The sequence below is a fragment of the Cylas formicarius genome, unplaced genomic scaffold (assembly GCF_029955315.1).
Source record: "Cylas formicarius isolate icCylForm1 unplaced genomic scaffold, icCylForm1.1 PGA_scaffold_9__14_contigs__length_23061073, whole genome shotgun sequence".
Lineage (NCBI taxonomy): Eukaryota > Metazoa > Arthropoda > Insecta > Coleoptera > Brentidae > Cylas > Cylas formicarius.
The window spans coordinates 14974985-14996050 of record NW_026844365.1 but is presented as its reverse complement, the minus strand read 5'-3'; the positions used below and the strand labels follow the sequence as shown (position 1 = coordinate 14996050).

Below are 21066 nucleotides of genomic sequence, written 5' to 3'. Positions count from 1 at the left end.
GTCGCGACGACCTACGACGCCGGCCGGGCTTCGCGTTTCACCCTTCCTGCAAGTGCCGAATCGATAGTCCAGAGGTTCAAAACAAACATGGCGGACTCGGACTTCGAGGAATTCGGCCAACGGTTCGACAAAATCCCTCAACACTCTACGAATACCTCTCCATTTTACTCGTGAGTAAAGAATACGCTATTTGTCTCTGCAATTGGTTTATTTTTTTTTTGTCTTGACGCGCCCTAGTTTTCCGGGTTGTTTGCCAAAATTTTCCCTCACATAGGCGGTTATAATTTTCATAATTTTTTAGCCAACTGCTGCCAAAATGCTGACGGCATGGAAAGGTTGTTTGTTCTCTAATTTAAAAAAAAACGTTCACTTTTTCTTTAAATACAAAATTTTCGTTAAAAATTGCCTCTTTACTATGTCTTCAAGTGTATTGGTTAGTTTTAAGTGCAAGATAAACTTTAGACCAACATTATCCTTACGAAAAAAGTTAGTTTAAAAAAAGGTGCATCCACAAGTGCCGCAATGACTGCTTAGTGTATCAATCATGCAAGTCTAGCCCAACTTTTATTTCCGCCTTTCTTTTTCCTAAAACGTTCATTGACTACGTTGAAATTCAACATCTTTCAGCAGTTGAAACCATAAACTTTGCGTAAAAAGAAACACACTGTCCAACTAACAATAGGGCAATAAGAGCCAACCTGCTCGGCAAAAAATAAATATTGTAAAGTTTTTTGTTCATAAATTAAGCCAAAATTAAATCCTAACTTAAAAGCGTTAACAAAAATTAGTATTTAAGAATAAATTGAATGCAAAATTATTCCACACTGTGTTTTGACATTTGGGGACAGGATGGGTCAACTTCGATAGGATTTGATGGCACCACTAAAATCCGAACCATATATGGGAACATTTTTTTATTAATAGATTTTGGCAAATTTCGTTTAAATATAAGAAAACTTGTAAACATGTGACTCTTATTGTCAAATTTTAACAGATGAAACTAACCAAACCAAAACCCTGTACCCAAATGTTAAATCAATTTTTTAAATAAGAATTTTTATTAACGCTTTTCGACTTAATTTTGACTTTGCCTGAAAGAAATTGTTTTAAAATATAATTTTTTGCCGAGTTTTAATGCGGATTGTCGGAGAATATTCCGAAGTTCAAAGACAAAAAACTGGTCTTGATATGTCAGCATGATTCGTAGCTACGGGGTGATTCTCAAAAGTATGCATTTTGAATAAGTCATCATAACTTTTTTATTCCGATATTTTTAAACGCTGAACAAAATGCCGAATATGTAAGTTACAACTGGATATCATATTCCCAGATTTAAAAAAATATATCAAAATTGGACTAAAAATAACAACAAATATGAGATATCCAATTTTACAAAATGTTAACTTTTGGCTTTTTTTGCATTATAGATATTTATGTGTGGTTTAATTAGAGGGTGGCCCATTGACCACTTCTTAATTGACTGGTCAAAATCGATCAAAATGTTTTAAATAACATCTTGCAATTGCAGAGTGTTGTCTATCATTATTTAATATTAATTTGTATCTTATAATAAATTATTATGCGTTTTTGACGTCCAATTTACCAATAACCCTCATCAAGGGATTCCCTATACGAAAAATATCCACTCCATTTAGTTCTCAGAACTACGCGACGGCGATGTAACGCACAATATAAATAATTAAATATAAATTTCATTGTATATTAAAAATTATTTTGGCCAATTGCCAAAAAAAAATTGAGCGGTCAATTCCACAACGCTAGGTACATTACCATGACAAAAAAAATTAATCTATAAGGATTATTTTTTTTTATTTCTTGTAAGGGGTTTTGGTCATAAAGAAGGTCATAATGGAAAATTAAATTATTTCAATTTTTTGAGAAAACATTTCCCAATGTAGGTAACATTTAGGAAACTAACCAAAACTGAATTTTTCTTGTTTAGCATTGTTTTGCACAATCAGTTGTTACCTAATAATTAATAATGGTTATATTAAATTATTACAATTCGAGTTCTTCAAAATCTAATGTACCCACTTATCTTACAATTTTATTGCAAAAGTTATTGCTATTTTACTTTTTCAAATAATAGCAAAAATACTAAAAATACTATAAATAAAAAATTATAATAATAAATATTTTAAATAATAAGAAAACTATTTCGAAAAAAAAAAGTGAATTAAAAATTGTGCGATGATAAATATCTACATCTAGTTCTGTATTCAAAATTTAAAACAACGTCCAATCATCTATATTCGAGAGAATTTAGTATAGAAAAATAAATGGTTCTCAAGCAAAGTATGACAACATACAGGACCTGTCAAATCTGTAATTAACTTCACGTCACGTCATATGCCCAACGTTAAGACCACGGGCAGCTTCTAAAGAGGTATTCTGAACCGCAGCCTGGTGCACGTCGAAGAAGACTCCCCCACGTCTTCCCGTAGCGAAGACGCCGACCATGACTGTGATATAATTGGAGACGCGAACGTGCCGGAAGCAGAATGTTCCAAGGCGAGGACCGTGGTAAAAGAGGAACCCAAACCCCGCCCGGATCCCTTCTCCAGGGGCGTACCGATACCGCCGTGGAACGGAGAACGGCGCCGCAGGAAATTGCCCGAAATTCCGAAGAACAAAAAATGTGAGATGTGAACCTTTTTTGGCGGTCGAAAATTTTTCTGTTTCTCTTCGCAGCTGTGATTGCGACCATGTACGGGGCGCAGTCGAGAGAGATGTCCTTAGCGGATGAAATGGGATGCAACAGTGGACCAAGCTCAATTCTAGTATTAAAGTGTGGATACCTTTGGGACGATTCGCCCGAATCGGATAGGTTTGTAGTGTTTCATAACAAAATACCGAAGCCCGATGCAATTCCCCGCACCAAATTAATTGACACTTACTTAAAAGTATGTTTAATTAGGTGAAACAATTAGAAATAGGCTCTCAAATGGTTATGGGGTGCCACAAGGTTGAGTGCTTGGTCCATTACTGTACGTACTCATTATAGTTCTCAGTATAGGATGTGGTGGTGGTGGTGTGGTGTTTGACAATTATACAGTCCCCCCCCCCCCCCAAAAAAAAATACAGTAATTATAATAAATTACATTAATAAATATAATAAATTATAATAGAAGAATATATAATTTGATATCATAACCTTGCACATCTATATAACATCTATATATGACAGGTAGACAGATAGATAAGCAGGCTATGAGCCTATTTTAAAGTACGTTTCTGTTACGAACTAAATTGTTTTAGTAAACCAAATTTAAAAATTTTGTTAATTTGTAATGATGTTCATTGATTGCTCGGAATTAAGTAAAGAGGCACCTCAAAACAACAAAAAAACACCTTTTTGAAGACACTAACCAAAGCCTCTCTGGACATCAAATTTCAATATATTTTCACATTCACATTTAGACAATGTATATCTCTAATTCTTATTTCATCTTTTGTCGTATAAAATTGTATTTTATATTGTATTGATTATTTAGTAATAACAAAAATTATTAATAAATTATTAAACCTTTCATTTGTTGAAACCCAAATGTACAAAAATACAAATATTAACGACAGACGACAAAGTAGTTAGGTACAAGGTGTTCTATTTAAATAAATAATTATTCTTCTCCGTTAGTAATGTTCGCTAATATAAACGTCTATTTTTGCCAATATAAAGGCAGCAGTTTAAAAGCTGTAGGAGGTAAATAAAACGTCTTTTTCTGAATAAGTTGGCAACCTCGCTTTAACAAAAATGCAGGGTGTCGTATAAGAATTTCTTGGAGGAATCTTAATCTTAATACCCAAAAATATTGACATGCATTTATAAAACACTCTGTATAATCTATTCAAAAGGTTTTTTTTATATAATACTTTGCGACATTCTTGCGCAACCTTAAATGTACTAGTTTTCAATTTACTTGATATCTGTTTAAAAAAATTATATACTATTATGGGTTATTTTCAAGTTTCAAAATTATGAAATAAAAAAAACGCACACAAAAGAAATCGCAGTCAGTAGGATTCGAACCTACGCTCCCAGAGGGAATCTGATTTCTAGTCAGACGCCTTAACCGCTCGGCCATGACTGCTTGTGGGCAGTTTTATCATCTACCGGGTTTTATTTTGAATTTTAAAATTTTGAAATAAACCGGCCAGATCCTAACGTTAATTATTATAAATTTTGCAGATTGTTAACGGACGCAGACAGCGGCCACAGCACGGCTCATTCGCCCACCGGAACCGACGGGCCAAAATCGATGTCGCCTCTGATGGGCAGTTCCCCGTCAATCGTGGGTGGCATGGTCTACAATGACGTCGACATGCTGGAGCCCACGCACAGGGGGTTGCACAAGTTTGTGCCACGTCACGACGACGAAATCGAAGTTGAAATCGGCGATCCGATTTACGTACAAAAAGAAGCCGACGACCTCTGGTGCGAAGGCGAGTAATTATTGACCCATAAAAAAAATAAACGTTTCAATTTTGGGGTCGAATATTCAGGGTTCGAGGAATAAAATACTAAAAATGTATTTATTCGTGTCATAGCATTCCAATGCAGGGGTTTTGGTTACATACTTGTGTGGTTTAACAAGAAGCATTTTAATTTGTGAAAGTTGCTAACTTCACGAGGACTTACAAGTATTTAAACACAAGGACATAAACAAAAGTAGGAGATAAAACATATATTGTCAGAGATTAAATCACAGTGTTCTACAATTATTGCTCTTTATTGCTGTTCACATGCGCCCCGAAAATTCTAAATCGTCAAGCTGAGCAAATTTAGCAAAAAAAGGAAAAACAATCCAAATAAGTTGATGTTAAAAAATAGGTAAAAATAGTTTTGCGGCATATAAGTACAGAGAGAGCCACGGAAGCCATTCTGAAAGAAATATTAGGTAGGGCCAATCAAAATGCGCATACGAGTCAATTCAAGTCTGAGTTTTTACTTTGCTTGCGACCATCATATTGTCAAATGGCTACATATTTTACTACAACATATTGTAGGTGAAAAGGTGTAGGTTAAAATCAAACTTCTCTGTTTTTTTTAGGCGTAAACTTAAGAACTGGCAGAATGGGAATTTTTCCATCCGCCTACGCCGTAGACAGCGACTACAGCGACTGGGATTCATCTTGCGAACACGGCCGCCGCGAAAGATACCTTTTGGGTAAAACATCAAAAACGAACCGAAACCGTACTAAGATAGTAGGAGTTTCTTGAAGGGTTGAGTCAACTTGATATGGCAACATCGCAAATAGAATTCCTACTATCAACTTGCGACGTCATATTAAAAAAGATGCAATTAAGAAGGTTCCGTTTATTTTTACTAAAACGCCAACCCATATATATATGACTAACCACAATAAGTTTACTTTTTGTATTTATGCCCAAAATATTTAATTCTTGCACTATAATGGACCCAATATTAAAACAAATATTTTTGTTGTTTAATAGGTGGTTAAAAAGATTTAAACATTTTTTACTTTTAAACATAAAATTTTAAAAATTAAAAGTCGGTGGCGTGCAATAATATTGGCAATACATCGTCTTTCCAGAGCGCCACTGGAATTAATAACTTTAATCTAAATAAAGATAAGCCTCTTACTATCGTAAACATTACTTTCGAATTTAAATCAAATAATCTAAGAAACTGTTTCAGATATTTTTGAAAAATACGAATTTTTTAAGTTTGACACCTTGTATCGTGAAAAATATCCATTTTCGATCGTATGACCTTTATTTATATCAACTGTGGTGAAATCACGCAAGGAATTCGCTAAAGTTAGCAGCAGGTTTAATTTTGTAATAATTTTTTTTTTAAAAATAACAGAACGATCCGCTTACGATCAACATTCCAACTCTTTGTTGCGATTTAGCATTTAAAAACTAACGGAACGCCCTGCGCACGTATTTCGTAACCTCAATTTTTCATCTCAATTTAGAGAAATAACATCAGAACGATACTTCGATAAACAATTCAAGTTTTATTGCGATTTGACGATTAAAAACTCACGGAACGCTCTGCGCACGTATTTCCTAACCTTAATTTTTCATCTCATTTTCGAGAAATAACATCAGAACGATACTTCGATAAACAATCCAAGTCTTTCATGAGATTTAACGTTTAAAAACTAACGGAACGCCCTGCGCAAGTATTTTCTAATCTCAAATTTTCATCTCGAGGCTACATCGGATCGGTGGAAACGCTAGCGCATAAAGGTACCCCCGTGGTGTGCCAGGCTGTCCGGCGCGTGATTAGCAATCACGGCGGCGAACCCGAATTGCAGCCCTGCACCCTCGAAGTCTCCGACCAGGGCCTGAGGATGGTCGACCGGAGGAAACGAAACGTAAAATGCCCCGGGTCAAACTGAACCTCGGCTAACGAACATTCATGTTTGTTTTTTCAGCAAAGCGATCCTTGCATAGATTACTTTTATTCCCTGAAGAATGTGTCGTTTTGCGCGTTTCATCCCAGGGATCACCGCTATTTGGGATTCATAACGAAGCACCCGACGCTGCAGAGGTTCGCCTGTCACGTTTTTAGGGGGCAAGACTCGACCAGGCCTGTGGCGGAAGCGGTAGGGTAAGTCGCACTTCAAATCCGAATATAAATGATTGGACGGTAATGACGCCATATATAGCGTCATTTCTCGTTCACTAGTTTCTAAACCCTTCCAAAACTAACATCTGTTGTCTATGATTAAAAGTGACTGCCACCTATTTTTAGGTTAGTTTTTTTTAGTAATGTATGTGTTGGTAGTTGATTTAACTAATCATAATAAATAATTCATTCGTAAAAAATTTTGGCAGCTGGTAGCCAATTTTTCCTGATTTTACATTTATTTTGTAAAATATAGGTATCATTTTCATATTGGAAAACGCAAGTCATTTTTATGAAATTTAGAAGGCATTTGACTATATGACAATAAATAAAGATATATATACCAGGCTGACCAACCATACAGGATTGGCCTGTCCTGGATATCTCCCAGATAATTAATAAACATTGCCAACGCTGCAATTAAACATTACACGAAAATTCAACCCGCAATATAAACTGTTTTGTTGTAAAATGACACATTGATCAATGTAGATGAACTATTTGAAGAAATATCTTTGATAAAGTAATCTGTAACCATTGAAAAGCTGAAAGAAACTAATGATATATTAATGTTTGTGTCCAATGGCTTGAAGATTTTGATAATTGTACAAAAAAGCATATCTTTGATAGTTAAGTTTGCACTCTGTCTACCTTTCTGCTAATGCAGAGGAAGAAAGAGTGTTTTCAATTATAAATAATTTTTGGAGCAGCAAAAAAAGTCAACTTTGAAATCAGCCATAATTACAAGGTGCAACGGAAATTTAAGTTGTTTCAAGTTTTACAAACTCCTTTAAAAAGTTATGTCGCTGCAATAGCAATAGGTGGTTTTAAAAAATCATTAGGAATTAAAATTTAGTTCCTACATATTTTCAATATCTATAAGAGAAAAGTTTTTTATGCTTTTTTTTTTAATAAGTTTGTCCTGGATTCATCCCTCTCGAAGTATATTACACAATAAATTATAATAAAGTTACATATATTTATTACTAGTATTACTGCATTATAATCAATCATTCAGACATAGGTTCAGATTTACAGTCTGACTTTGATTGATACATATGATCTTGAATTAACATGTTTTCTAACTCATTTGCTGATGTAGCTAAAACATGAAATTGTTTCCTCCTTTTCTCCAAATTTATGTCTAGCTGCCTCTTTTCTTCCGCCAGATCAGTAAGATCTTTTTGCAAAACCTCTAATTTTTTTATCATATCAGCTCGCCGAGGCTCCTTAGCAATGGCTTTAGCCAGGAGATCATATTGTATGCGATTATTCTTAATAACTTTTGCGTTTTGTAATTTGACCTTTTGTTTAATAATTTCCTCCTTTGTTTCATTTATATTTGTTTCATATTGTGCGTACAGCGCTTTATATTTTAGAAGCTGTTCGGCATTTGACTTTGCCACATATTCCGAACGTTTTCTAGAATGTTTGACTAGAGCTAAATGGGCTAAGATTTTGTCATAAATTTGCGAAGATTCTTCTTCCGCATCCTCGTTCGAATTTATCCATTTGGAAACCGTTCTCAGCAATACATTTAACCGACGATCTTCTCCAGTACCATCGCCATCAAATATCAGGCGCCGCTTAATAACCTCCTCTAAAATTTTCAATGAAATAAACAAAATTATCTCTTCAAAACAAATCTTACCTTCAGACATAAGTGAGTGCACAGTAATATTAAATAAACTACAAATGATACAAATACAAATACAATTAAAACTGCGGTTTTCCCATTAACCTTTAAATTCAGCCTTTGTCATAGAAAACAGCAAGGGTCAGTTGTGGTTTTTTTGTCTGCCGTTATTGAAAAAAGAAGAGTTACTATTCAAAGACACTAAATTGGTTACTTGTGTGTTTTTTTGTGGTTTAAATTGTTCATTTACAATTTTTTCTAGGCGGGCGTTTCAGAGGTTCTACCAAAAATTCATCGAGACTGCGTATCCGGTCGAAGACATTTACATTGAGTAATCAATTCCTAACTCACAATGTAAATAGAATCCATAATGCTGTGTCGTCATCAATAAGTTTGTGACATATTCTATAGTTTTGTATTCGATCATATCATAATTTGTAGCATCGTTTATGTATCTTTAATTTTAAGTAATTTTATTTACATCTGGCGTTTTTTACCTACATATGGGGCTACGTAGCGAAACGCATTTTTTTTCTATATGAAAGAAGAAACAGCATTTGTCTAGTGCAATAAAAGCTATTTTTCGATATTCGAATATTTTTGATAATGTTGCTGTTGATATGTTCTATCATGCCTCATCGTTAGTAATTGTTATTGATTCGTTTCGAATGTAACTTCCTACATCTTTTTTGAATAAAACTGCTAAGTGAGTATCTGTGTGATTCCGAATTTATTCCCGCCGAATTTGTTGTACAGTTTGTTAAATATAAGTAACGCAAAAATCCAAACATTTCTATAATCTAGAGCTGCTATTTTGAGGATTTAGTAATGAGCGAGTGCCCTTAGTTAACTTGCCTAACGAGATAAGAAAAGAAGAACAAGAATTCCGTGGATCTAGCCTTGATTATAAAAAATATTTTAATTTTAAATTGCAAATTAAGCAAATGGACAAACCGCGTCCTTGTGGTTGCAAAGGCCGCAGAAGTTGTTTAATTTGCGAAGATAAATATAAAATTACACAAAACTTCGCTTATTTAGAGAAAAGTAGGAATGCATTCGTGTACTGTCCCTATTGCAATGCAGCATGGCCCGGTTGGGACTGCGAGGATTACAAATCGCATCCGAACCACAAAGGCGAACCGTTGGATTTTCCTGGAATATATATTGATTTAGGTTTTCTGAATGAAAATGAACACGACAATGTTATCACAGGCATAGATAGTTTGCCATGGGATTTATCTCAAAGCGGCAGGAGGAAACAAAATTTCGGTCCAAAATGTAATTTCAAGAAACGAAAATTACAATTAGGCGATTTTTGTGGTTTCCCTAAATTTTCCAAATTCATTCAAGATAAGTTCTATGATGTGACTATATTAAAAGACTTTCAAACAATCGAGCAATGTTCTTTGGAATATGATCCTCTCAGAGGGGCATCAATAGATCCACACATTGACGATTGTTGGATATGGGGTGAAAGGATCGTTACAGTGAACCTACTAAGTGATTCTGTGCTTACTTTGACCTATAATAATAAGCCAAATAAGTATAATTTAGAATGTGTTTCACTTTATAACAAAGTTTTAGATGCAAAAGGAATGGTAAATAGTGTTAGTGAATGTTACAAAGTCAGACCCATGCAAATGGACGTAAATTATCCCATTGTAAGGGTACCTATGCCTAAATTTAGTTTGCTTGTTATGTTTGATTCCGCAAGATACGATTGGGAGCATCAAATTCTAAGGGAAGATATTCGAGAACGTAGAGTATGTTTAGCCTATCGGGAGTTCACTCCTCTATATTTAATGGGAGGCCCTTATTGTTCCAAGAGCAAAGGGATTTTTGATGAAGCAAAAAAATTCTGGTGAACAGCTCTGTGTACATTTTGTAATTTGTAATTTTGTTGACTAATGAGATATATGTGGTAATATATGAAAATCGTAATTATCAGGTCTTTATCAGTAATTCCCCTTTTTCATAATGCCACTAAAAACCCAAAAATCCCCTGAGTGATTGCCTCCTCCCCCCCCCCCAGGCAAATATATGCAAATATATAAAACAATCAGTTTTTTTGTCTATAGACATTAAAAATGAATTTTAGTTGCAACTTCTTTATGATTGTGATCCTTTTGTTGGTCATTGGGATTAATTCTAACCGAATAACAGCTCCAAAAGGTATACTTTAACACGTTCTATTTGTTGGCTAGCTTCTCTATTCGCATTTAAAAAAAATGTACACAAAATAGTTCAATTTTCATTACATTACATTATATTAGTGTATGCCGTAGGTTGAGTTTTATCACAATTTTTTTATTTCAGGCAACATATACGAGAAGGCAAAGCCCATTTTTGATCGCCCGCTACCAAAATTATACGCAAAAAATGGAATCGTTGGTTTGTGATGTAGCAAAATATGTATTAGTCAATAATGCCAGGAGCATATGAAAATAAAATTGATAAATCAGAAAACTTATATTATTTTTCAAAAAGAATACAACTTTTCATCTATACGTAAAACTGATTTATATATGCGCAAATATTTCGTCAGAATCTTAATAGTCCTGATACCACAGAACCACAGTATCCAATACCACAGAACAACGGTTGAAAGAGAAGGGTGACGGCACCAATAAATTGTTTAAACAATTTCGAGGACATCTCTTCAGCTCCTCTGTTGTCCTAATAGAAAATATTAACAAAATATATAACAAAATGTCTCTACGCACAGTTATAAAACTCATTAATTCAATAACCACCGAGCTCAACATTATCCAAAGTTTAGTTTTTATGATATGTCTCTGCACCCACAAGTTCCTCAGTTGTCGATTTATTTTAGATACGGGACTGGCTAATTTTCACTTGGTCTGAACCATTGTCCAATAAAAAAATTCAATCGAAATGGAAGTTCTTGTCGTAGGAAGGCAGAAACTGCGAACCACGTTTTACTTGTTGTTGTTTCTGAGTTCCTGATAAATACACGTAACGAAATCCGTCATTACAGAATCAAAATTCACCACGTTTGCGGCTCACGTCCGAATGATTTTGGAAAAAATTGGCGGAATAATTTGCACTGTGGAATAACGAGTCAGCGTTTTTTTTAAGTTTTTTTTTACCGTTTTTACATAGATAAAATAAATTAAGAGGTCATTGTATCTATTTTTCGTAAAAAAAATAAATTTCTCGAATGCCTAAAAAATGGGTCCTAAATCCTATTTTAACGACAGCTAAGGAATTCAGCTTTTATAACAACCTGTTTCTAGAAGTGCATCCGAGTTTTACTTTAATTTCAGGATGTTAGCAATTATTTTAGAGATCTTGTTTAGCAGGTGGTTTCGATAAATTGTTTTTACAGCGCACTCATTAAATTCAATGCAAGTCTTTGAGGATTTGGGCAACCTATTTCTCGATTACTGTTATGTCTTCTGTGCTGCACCACAGATTAGGTAAAATGCTTGGCTTTCGTATTTTGCGTTTTAGGTTGTGTATGTGGTCGTTATTTTTGTTGAGAAAAATTGTATTACATTACATTATCTTTTATTGAGATAAACGGTGAGTACCATACAATTAATCGAACTTATTTTTGCGATAGATATTCGTTGATAAGACTTGCTACGGGTGCTTTTGTATTTTGACATCTCTTTCGGGGGTCCACCAAACTTAACAGTAGGCGATATTTTGTGATTCTTTCACTGTATTAGTAGATTTTGGCTTCCTAAAATTTGACTAACGCAATGGATTCTGGGACCGTGAAACCGTTCCTTCGAGAGATGTTCCCTAACGCATCAGACCGAGTCATCGATTTTGTAATGCAAGTAGTTGAGGAACAAAATCCGTGGGATAGTCCAGATGAAAAAATTGAAAATATGGTAAATTTAATGTCTGGCCAGTTAGAAGATGATAACCCCTGCAGCACACTGAACTCATTCCCTGTATCCGATTCTGTACCTATGCGGTTCGGAAATCATAGTGGACATGATAGAGCATTGAATGCCAATTACAATCATCTCATTAATATTTTTGGCGATGCCGATCCTGACTTCCTGTGGGACTACTGCCAATCAAAACAAAGCAGATTTAATATGGACGATGCTATTGACTATTTAACTCAGGGTAATAAAATAAAAAGGTCGAATATTGAATATAATTAATTTTGATAATTAATTCATAGCTGATTACAAAAAACGGGATAAAGATCCTCTGGTAATCTTCAATAGGTTACAGGAGGCTTTGCCCGGAGCCGATCCGAGTTACTTAGAAAAGGAGGCAGAAAGATTAGCGCTTTTGGGTAGTGCAGAGTTGGAACAGTTTGTTAGTGATGCCATTGAAAATAACAGTTACCCAACTATGGAGGATTATCTTAAGTAAGAAAACTTTGCTTTGATTTTTTTATACTAAATTTTGTCATATGTCTTTAGTACCAAATGCATTGAGAGCTGGCATTAATTAGTACATATAATTGTTTCATAATTTTTATATGAAAAGTTGAAGAAATATTTATTGAAGTTTTTTAGGTAAGGCCTAGAGATTGATGATTAATTCTTGATGTATTTTAATGTATCATCAACACCCATCATTTAAGGACGGACGCCAATAATCTAAAATTTAAGAGATGTATTTTAATTGGAAATCTTTTGAACAACTTTTGACATGTCAAACTTAGAAATTAATAATACGCATATTATTGTTACTGACAGTTTTTTTGACCACTGTGAATTCGACAGCGTTTTTAAGGAAGTATTGTCTAAATGTGTGGGGATCGCCGTTTAATAAAAAAAAACGGGGTTCTAATGCGAAATTTAAGCGCATACCCTCCTATACAAAAATTACATAGCCGCCAATTTCACTGTGTTTAAGCCCTCTATTAACCACTTTTTAGCTTACAGGTTATAAAGCATGCTTTTAACCCAATCTATCACACATACCTATTTGCTTCAGGCAGAAAAAAGACAACGAGGCATTAAATTTCTATACAGACCAATTCGATCCAGAATTATTTTTGGAACTGTTTCCGAACCCCGAAATGACGTTCCGACAACCCACCAGAAAATCTTTCTTCTCTGATGAATTAGGAGGAAACGAGGGCGACGTAAACTGTGCCAAAATATTCTTATACAACATGTACCCTTTTATTCGTAAGCGACACATAGATTTGGTGTTTGCTAGGAAAAAGGACAGACTGATTGAATGTTGCGATGTATTGGACACGATTAGGAAGGGTCTCAGGAATAAACGTTCAATGGAGGTGGAGCTGAAAACCACAAATCTGCCACTTCTTCAAGAGGTATGATTCTTCTCTTTACGTCATATTTCACTTTTTAAAAATAGCGCCTACGCACCTCGGTGGTGTAAGACAAGAAAATAAATTTAAACCTGGCAAGAATAAAAAGAATTCTTACTTAAAAGATTTACTGTAATTTAGTATATTTTTTATACCTTTCAACCAAAGAAACTTAGGTTACCATTATCTTTTATTATTTTTTAGGCATCGTTGAAAGTACAACATAAAGTATAAAAATTAACGATTAAAGTGAATCGTGAATTTTATTTTATGCCTGGATCCCATAAATACCAAAGTGACATTAGAATAAATTTAGCCAATAATGACCGTTTTGTTTATTTACTCCCTTTTAGATGGCTTACTTGAAACATCGCAGGATGATTAAACGGTTCATAAAATATAAGGACGACACTTACAGACAATGTAAGGAAGAAGCCAGAAAACTGAACATTTTGGAGACTTGCCGCGTGTGCTACGACGACGAGCTCATCCCCGAAGAATGCTTTGTCTGCGGCGCGGGTTGCATATTCTGCAAGGACTGCGTCCAAAAGGGTGTTGAGACCAGAATCGCGGATGGCCACCTGACGTTTCCCTGTTTCGAGGACTGCGGTTCGGAATTCGGTCTCAATCGATTACAGGTGCGATGCTATGCGATGAATGAACAAGTTCAAAAAAACAATGCGTGCTCAAAAAAAAAATTAAACAACTAAACACAAAATTGCTGAAAGATATGACAATTAATCAAAATTCTGTTTATATTTTTATTTTGTACATGTAAATTTTTTTGCAGGACGCAAAATTACACACGCTGACACAATATTTTTTTTATTGTTACACTATTTGGTTTGTTGATAGTTTGGCATCAGTATGCTTATTGCTTACTTATAAAAACGTGCGTTTTAAAGTTACGAACCTGAGAAACGAAGTAAAAAGTTTGATTTCAACGGAGCGCTCGGTAAAGTGGAAATATTTCAAAATCTTTATTCAAATATTCAACAACCTAGCTAAAGAGAAGCAGATACAGCGATATCATTTTTATTTGTCAAAGTTTGCCATGTACACAATCAGACAAAAGTAGAGCAACAAACATATTTTTTTAGTATTTTTTAAATAAAAAAAAATTTGGTTCATATTTTTTGCTAGTTATGATAAAATACTTTCCATAGCAAGTAAGGCGACAAAAGTAAAGCAACAAATTGTATTTAACAGTGTTTTATTTTATTTTATTTCAAAAAGTTGTATTTAACAGTATTATATTCTATTAAAAAAAAAACATTAAACGCACATTTTAGTACCATAATAATTAAAATTATGCCTTAATAATTTATAGATTATCCATTATTGAGAATTACCTGCTGGCAACGGCGCGGCATTGCCTCAATCAACTTTTGAGTGACATTTTCTGGAAGATTTGTCCAAGCTTTATTAATTTTATCTATCAACGATTGTTTATTTGGAAACATTTGTGTACGAATGCGACGTTCTACTTCTTCCCAGAGATTTTCAATTGGGTTAAGGTCTGGCGAGTGTGCCGGCCACTGCAAAACTTTAACATTGTTTTCTGTAAACCTCTGTTGAACGAGTTGTGAAGAGTGTTTTGGATCATTGTCCTGTTGGAAAATAAAACGTAACGGCATTTCCCACTCTGCATAAGGGAGCATAACATTTTGCATAATCTCCCTATAAACAAATCGATCTATTGTCTCATTAATGAAGTGTATAGGACCTACTCCATTCCATGAGAAACATCCCCATAAAAAAACACTGCCTTTACCATGTTTAATTGTAGGTGTTACGTACTTAGGGTTAAACCTTGTATTAATTGGTCGCCTCACACGTCGCATTCCATCAGAATTGAATATTTTATATCGCGTTTCATCGCTGAATCGAATTTTTTTCCAGTTATTGACGGTCCAGTTTAAATGCCGGCGTGCAAAGGTCAACCTTGCTGAAACTAGCGGTTTTTTTGCTGTCCGTCTACTGAACAACTTTGAAGCTACTAATCTTCTTTGCACAGTTCGTATACCAACCGTAATTTCTGGAATTTCGGCAATTATTCGAGGTGCGGACTTCCAAGGAGCTTGTTGAGCAATTCTTTTAATGCGCCTGTCTGTCAAAACCGTTGTTTTTTTGGGTCTTCCCGATTTCGGCATTTTTTCTAAGTGTCTTCTGTCATTATACGATGAAATTATTCTAGATGCGCTGTACCGAGGTAACATAAACTGTCTTGAAATATCAGCTTGATTGGTACCTTCCATAAATGCATTTACTACTCTTTGCTTTAGGTCTTTTGAAATTGTAATTCCTCTTGGCATAACTAGTCCTGCACACAAATGGTTAACTTAGCACAAAATAAACCCAACACGAGTTATTTTTGCATTTACTTTAACTAAAGGCGTCTTTTTGAACAAATTTTAGAAATGTTGCTCTATTTTTGACGCGTCGCTAATACGCATTTAAAACTAATGTCAAAATAAATTCATTTTTTTGTTGTTTGTGATCATCAATAAATCATAGCCTACTTTACTACTTACTACTTTATTGTTAAATTTTGTAGCCAGATAAAATTTTATTTGCCTCTTCTTTAACTTTTCGACATTTCCGTATCTCCTTTTGCATTTTTGACTCATGTTGGCTTTTTTTTTTTTAAAGTGTGGCACAATCCATCCGTATCACGCCTTTTGAGCGGTGACAATTGATTTTACTTTTTTAATATTTGTTTGCGGTTTTGTTTTGTAAGTAATGTGTCGATGAGACATATTACTCTACAAAGATTGAAGGATTTCAAAATTTAATTATTCCTTGAGTTCGCTCCTTGACAAACCTAGCCTTTGTAGAAAGAAAGTTACCAGAAAATTGTCATTTTCGTCCTCAACAATTAAAAATTTTGAGTACCTTTTCTACACATTGCATGCACTGCTGTTTTTGTGCATGTGATGTTTGATGACTGCAGGATCACTTCCCATTCAGAATTTTCATATCTGTTTTGTTCATCGCTAATAGGGTTCCTCGGTTTTGAGGTTCATTTTATAGGACATTCTATCTTGGAATGAACCAATGGAATATGCTGGGTTACCAACTCGAACGCCTAAATTAGAGTTGTCGATTTGCCCTTTGGTTCAGTGTTATTCTGATTCTATTCACCAGTCAGTCGTGGCTGTCGCTTTCAGACCATAGCATCATACATTTTCATAGCCTACTTATTTATTTAGATGGTGCTGCCGAAGAAAACTTTCGAACGGCTAGTGTTGCGCGTACAGAGCGAGGAAATCAAGCGGGCCAAAATCGAAGGTCTCGAGACGTGTCCGTTTTGCGATTTCGCCGCTATCCCGGTTGAGGGCAGCACCGTCTTCCAGTGCGAGAATCCCGACTGCGGAAAAGAGTCGTGCCGACAGTGTGGCCACGAGTCCCACATCCCCGCCAGGTGCAGCGAGGTCGAGTATGACGAAGACGTGCGTCGGCGCACCTTTATCGAGGACAAGATGACTGAAGCGTTAACGAGGTGCTTAAAACTTCGCTTATTTAGGTTTACCTTAACAGAGCCAATTATCAATCAGTCTATTTATTGATGCCATGGTACATAAGTGACGTTGACATTCTATTAGAGTGAGTACTTATAAAGTTCGCCAAACGATATACCGTTTTTACAACCTTTTATGGTTTTGACTTCGGTATGAGTTTAAGACCATTTTTTTCGGGACGTTTATTTAAGATGTTAATCGACAAAAATTGTGCCTTGTGGACTGTTGTATGTTAAGAGTAAGGAAATTTTCTTTGATTAAACTGTTTATCAATTCATAAGAGTGTGCTTTTTATAAATCTTCCTAAAAGGTAGCTCGATTTCAAGTTGGATTTATCCATTAGATAGGTTGATCTCCTATATTAAAAACGCATGAGAAAGCTTAAACTGATTTCCAACTCTAAAATATTTTCGTAGCAAAGCATTTGTAACTAATAATTAAAAACTTACTGTTATTCAAATGTTTTTCAAGATTCAGTGTGCCATTTTTATTGAGGTACCTTATACGTTTTTTTATAATTTATTGCTTACCAAGTACTAACATTATTCAATTTTGATAGTCACTTGCAATGTCCAGTGACAAAGAAATTGAGATTGTGGTCGATGACGTAATTATAATTTTTAATGTGTTTCTGTTTTGGCAATCGACATCTGGGGAAAGTGGAGCCGTAAAATTAATCTCCGAGATGACTAAAACACTATATGCCACAGTGTGACGCAATTGTGGATGGTGCCCAAGAAAGAATAACGCGGAAAGATCGTGGGGTCCCAAAAAATGTACTTGCATATGCCCGAATAGTGGACGGTTGATGTATGATGCGCATCAGTAGAATATTGCTTTACCAATTAAAACTTTACATAAAGAGTTGCGTAGTATTTTTAACATTGACTGTTGCCAAAGGACTCGAGACACGAGAAGAATTTCGGAAAAATTCGTGTTAAAAACGTCCCCATCATATATTTAGATGAGACCTGGTTTAATAGCAGCCACGATACCGTCAAGAAAGGATGGAGTGACGGTAACAGCATCATTGGGGAAATGAGAATCTATGTATTGAGGGTTACAAAGAGAAACCCAAGCGTGGTAGGCCTGTGGTTAGACCTTCATAAAAATTTATCAAAGTTAAATGCCGGATTATGTCGTAAAAGCGGTATATCGTTGGGTTACGTATACAAGTATAATAAAATTCACACCTACGACAGATTTATTCAAAACAAATATTCAAAAATTCATCAATACAGTAAAATTTTTTATCAACCAGCAGAATTTTAAGTTTGTATAATTTGTCTGACTTAAAGTTTAATATTTTCTGGAAGAACTTTAAGAAGTTTTATTGAAAAATACGCCGGATCATTTAGGTGCCCCTTTAGTCAACGATTAGCTAATGTAAACTTAAGTAACCCTTTATATGGAGCTTTATATACATGAGGTTTTCCAAAATTTATTGAGATTAAAGTGTTAGAATTTGCATTTTCTTGAAGGATTCTCTACAGGTGTCCCTGAAAATCAATACCCGCCAGAATACTGATTTCTATTACATTTCTCAGGTCATTACGTAGGCGTAAGATTAGCCGGTATTTATAGTTTCTAACTTTATTTGTTTTTTTTTACATTCTCCTTATAGCATATCGCTCGCATGCGTTAATAAGGCTATACGCAATCCTAGATGACGAATTGAGTTTTCAGGACGTGCTACAGCTGCCAAAAGAAGTTCATAAAATCCACCGGTTGCAATAAGATGACCTGTCCGTGCGGCGCCATGATGTGCTATCTCTGTTCGCTGCCTATAACAGCGTACTCTCACTTCGGCTTGGGTGGGTAAGTAAAATTGTTCACCATCCATGAGTGGTAACTATCGCTTAGTTTTCCTCAGTCAACAAAAAAAAAATTATTGCTTGCTTGTTGGCTATACCTTGGTCATAAGTAAATTGGTTCCATAGTGCCTATTATTCTATTTAGCAATTTAAAAACAAATCACATGATGAATGGAGCATTCCAATTAGCGAATCACACTTGTTCTGAAAGTGGGTCCTCAGAGGAAGAACACGCCCCTTTTTGATAGGGATACTTCAGGCTCAGGGAGTTGAATTTCCAATCCTAATTGCCTGTTCCTTAATGGTGTGCAGCTGGTTAAACATATAAACTCAACAACCCCCACGGTATAGTATTTGGATTTCCATGTCTGGTGAGGATTGACGTCGGGATCTCTACCAGCTTTTATATCTCCCAATAGCTTTGTCTCACGTACTCTATTCAGCTCTGCTATTCGAATATAAATTGTTGGCCTCAATACTAGGGCAGACACCATCTGCTTTTAAAATATGATCTAAATGCAGCACATATTAAGGACTCGTCGGTTCCCTTTGATAACAGTTATTGTATTCTACTTTCTAGATGTGCCCTTTTCACCAATGACAGCCAAGTCAATTTGTCCCGAGTTAAGGAAACGGCCGCCAAAGCCAAACAGGAACTGGGCAATGTCGAAGTCAAATTCGATCCCACCGTTGGAATTCTCTCTCTATTCAGCTCTGCTATTCGAATATAAATTGTTGGCCTCAATACTAGGGCAGACACCATCTGCTTTTAAAATATGATCTAAATGCAGCACATATTAAGGACTCGTCGGTTCCCTTTGATAACAGTTATTGTATTCTACTTTCTAGATGTGCCCTTTTCACCAATGACAGCCAAGTCAATTTGTCCCGAGTTAAGGAAACGGCCGCCAAAGCCAAACAGGAACTGGGCAATGTCCAAGTCAAATTCGATCCCACCGTTGGAATTGAACATTTTTTTTAAGCTTTTACTTAAGTTGATTTTTATTCGTCGAAAATTGGTAAACTTGTCTTAAGTTTTTAAAAGATTAGGGTCGCCAATTTATTTCTATTTTTTCTTGTCAATAAATGTGCGTTCAAGGAATTTTGGATTTAGATTAATTTTTTTGGGCTAAAGATTTAAGGCCATTTCTTGGATCAATGGGTTTGTTCTTGTATTAGTGGTTGAGCCATCCATAAACTTAATGATTCTTCTGAATAAATAATATTTTAATAAGTATAAATATACTATACATTCACTTCTTGTGAGTACGATTTTTAATGTATTAATTCTTCTGTTGGGTGCCAAACATTTTTTACTTTGATTTGCTATTGTGATAATAAATGTATGCAATACTTGTATGCGTTTTTGATTTTATCTTACAAACACGTGTCATCATACAAGGTGTTTAGATTAGAATACAGTGAAACCTATTTTTACACCAACATTTAGTTGGAATAAAAATTCATTCAAGGATCTATCATATACTTCTATTTTCTACTCTTGATCTTGCTTAGACGTAACCCAAACTCAGTAAATTGCCTACTATCTCAAATAAAATTACGTGCAAGCTTTTAACAGACATCTACTAACATATACAAATTTTCAATTTAATCTTAGACATTTTAAGTTTTAGGGATTTCGCCACATTAACTTTCACTTATTTCCATTATAAAATGCCACAACCCTCACATAATTAAATTGTTTAAAGGATGTGTTAAAACATACATACATCAAAAACACTTATGAAGCTAAAATTTCGCGAATTAATTTACAATGCCAGTACAATGCAGAGATCCTCCCATAACGAAAATGACAAAAATCCTCCATAACCTAACTGTTCTTCTTCTTCTTCTTGTCAATATTTTGGCTTTGCAACTAGGCAGTCTGCCAGCTCATTAGGGGAGTCCTCAGCTTGACGAGCAGAGCTCCAGGGAACTCCTATCTACTACGATGTTTTATTTTATTTACTTTGCTCAATAAAGAGTAAATTATTCGGTAATGGAGGTATCTGTTAGTAATACAAACATATGGGGGGAAGAGGGCATAGAGGTTGGATTTATTGGTGATAATGGATTCTGAAAATATTAATGATAGATATTACGTTACAGTTTAATTTTATTAAAGTTTAAAAAAGAAAATTATGATATCCGTAACCTTTTTATTGGGTTTAATTAGAACAGCAGATATGTTAAGAGG

General features: G+C 34.9%; 4 protein-coding genes and 1 non-coding gene across 6 annotated transcripts; 3 read left to right on the top strand and 2 right to left on the bottom strand.

Moving 5' to 3' along the window:
- The first annotated feature begins 60 nt into the window (after positions 1 to 60).
- On the top strand, positions 61 to 8989 carry LOC132707643 (JNK-interacting protein 1). Its single transcript, XM_060679566.1, has 8 exons — positions 61 to 170; positions 2424 to 2659; positions 2713 to 2848; positions 4211 to 4464; positions 5073 to 5189; positions 6206 to 6369; positions 6430 to 6605; positions 8522 to 8989. The coding sequence occupies exons 1-8, from the start codon at positions 88 to 90 to the stop codon at positions 8592 to 8594; spliced, it is 1239 nt and encodes a 412-aa protein (XP_060535549.1). The 5' UTR covers positions 61 to 87; the 3' UTR covers positions 8595 to 8989.
- On the bottom strand, positions 4031 to 4112 carry Trnas-aga (transfer RNA serine (anticodon AGA)). Its single transcript has one exon. It is a non-coding gene; the product is annotated as a tRNA-Ser (tRNA).
- On the bottom strand, positions 6624 to 8299 carry LOC132707644 (THO complex subunit 7 homolog). Its single transcript, XM_060679567.1, has 2 exons — positions 8275 to 8299; positions 6624 to 8223 (listed from the first exon to the last, which is right to left on the bottom strand). The coding sequence occupies exons 1-2, from the start codon at positions 8282 to 8284 to the stop codon at positions 7634 to 7636; spliced, it is 600 nt and encodes a 199-aa protein (XP_060535550.1). The 5' UTR covers positions 8285 to 8299; the 3' UTR covers positions 6624 to 7633.
- A 154-nt stretch (positions 8990 to 9143) lies between the features above and the next one.
- On the top strand, positions 9144 to 10191 carry LOC132707423 (alpha-ketoglutarate-dependent dioxygenase alkB homolog 4). The gene has a single exon (XM_060679272.1). The coding sequence runs from the start codon at positions 9204 to 9206 to the stop codon at positions 10122 to 10124; it is 921 nt and encodes a 306-aa protein (XP_060535255.1). The 5' UTR covers positions 9144 to 9203; the 3' UTR covers positions 10125 to 10191.
- Positions 10192 to 10880: 689 nt separating this feature from the next.
- On the top strand, positions 10881 to 20656 carry LOC132707426 (E3 ubiquitin-protein ligase RNF216-like). 2 transcript variants are annotated; one of them, XM_060679281.1, is made up of 8 exons: positions 10881 to 11805; positions 11955 to 12366; positions 12425 to 12617; positions 13192 to 13537; positions 13888 to 14172; positions 16747 to 17036; positions 18742 to 18873; positions 19450 to 20656. In XM_060679281.1, the coding sequence occupies exons 2-8, from the start codon at positions 11988 to 11990 to the stop codon at positions 19598 to 19600; spliced, it is 1776 nt and encodes a 591-aa protein (XP_060535264.1). In that variant the 5' UTR covers positions 10881 to 11805; positions 11955 to 11987; the 3' UTR covers positions 19601 to 20656. The 2 variants fall into 2 exon arrangements, with proteins under 2 accessions (XP_060535264.1, XP_060535263.1); XM_060679280.1 differs by having other exon boundaries at positions 10882 to 11805; positions 11958 to 12366.
- Positions 20657 to 21066: the final 410 nt, after the last annotated feature.

Bases quoted from the DNA above. Each gene is read 5' to 3' on its own strand.
- LOC132707426 (XM_060679281.1), top strand. From the start codon at position 11,988: ATGGATTCTGGGACCGTGAAACCGTTCCTTCGAGAGATGTTCCCTAAC. The intron at 12,367-12,424 runs GTAATAAAATAA...ATTAATTCATAG, and splicing joins TATTGACTATTTAACTCAGG to CTGATTACAAAAAACGGGAT. The intron at 12,618-13,191 runs GTAAGAAAACTT...TATTTGCTTCAG, and splicing joins ACTATGGAGGATTATCTTAA to GCAGAAAAAAGACAACGAGG.
- LOC132707643 (XM_060679566.1), top strand. From the start codon at position 88: ATGGCGGACTCGGACTTCGAGGAATTCGGCCAACGGTTCGACAAAATC. The intron at 2,849-4,210 runs GTTTGTAGTGTT...TAAATTTTGCAG, and splicing joins GATTCGCCCGAATCGGATAG to ATTGTTAACGGACGCAGACA. The intron at 6,370-6,429 runs GTAAAATGCCCC...TTGTTTTTTCAG, and splicing joins TCGACCGGAGGAAACGAAAC to CAAAGCGATCCTTGCATAGA.
- LOC132707423 (XM_060679272.1), top strand. From the start codon at position 9,204: ATGGACAAACCGCGTCCTTGTGGTTGCAAAGGCCGCAGAAGTTGTTTA.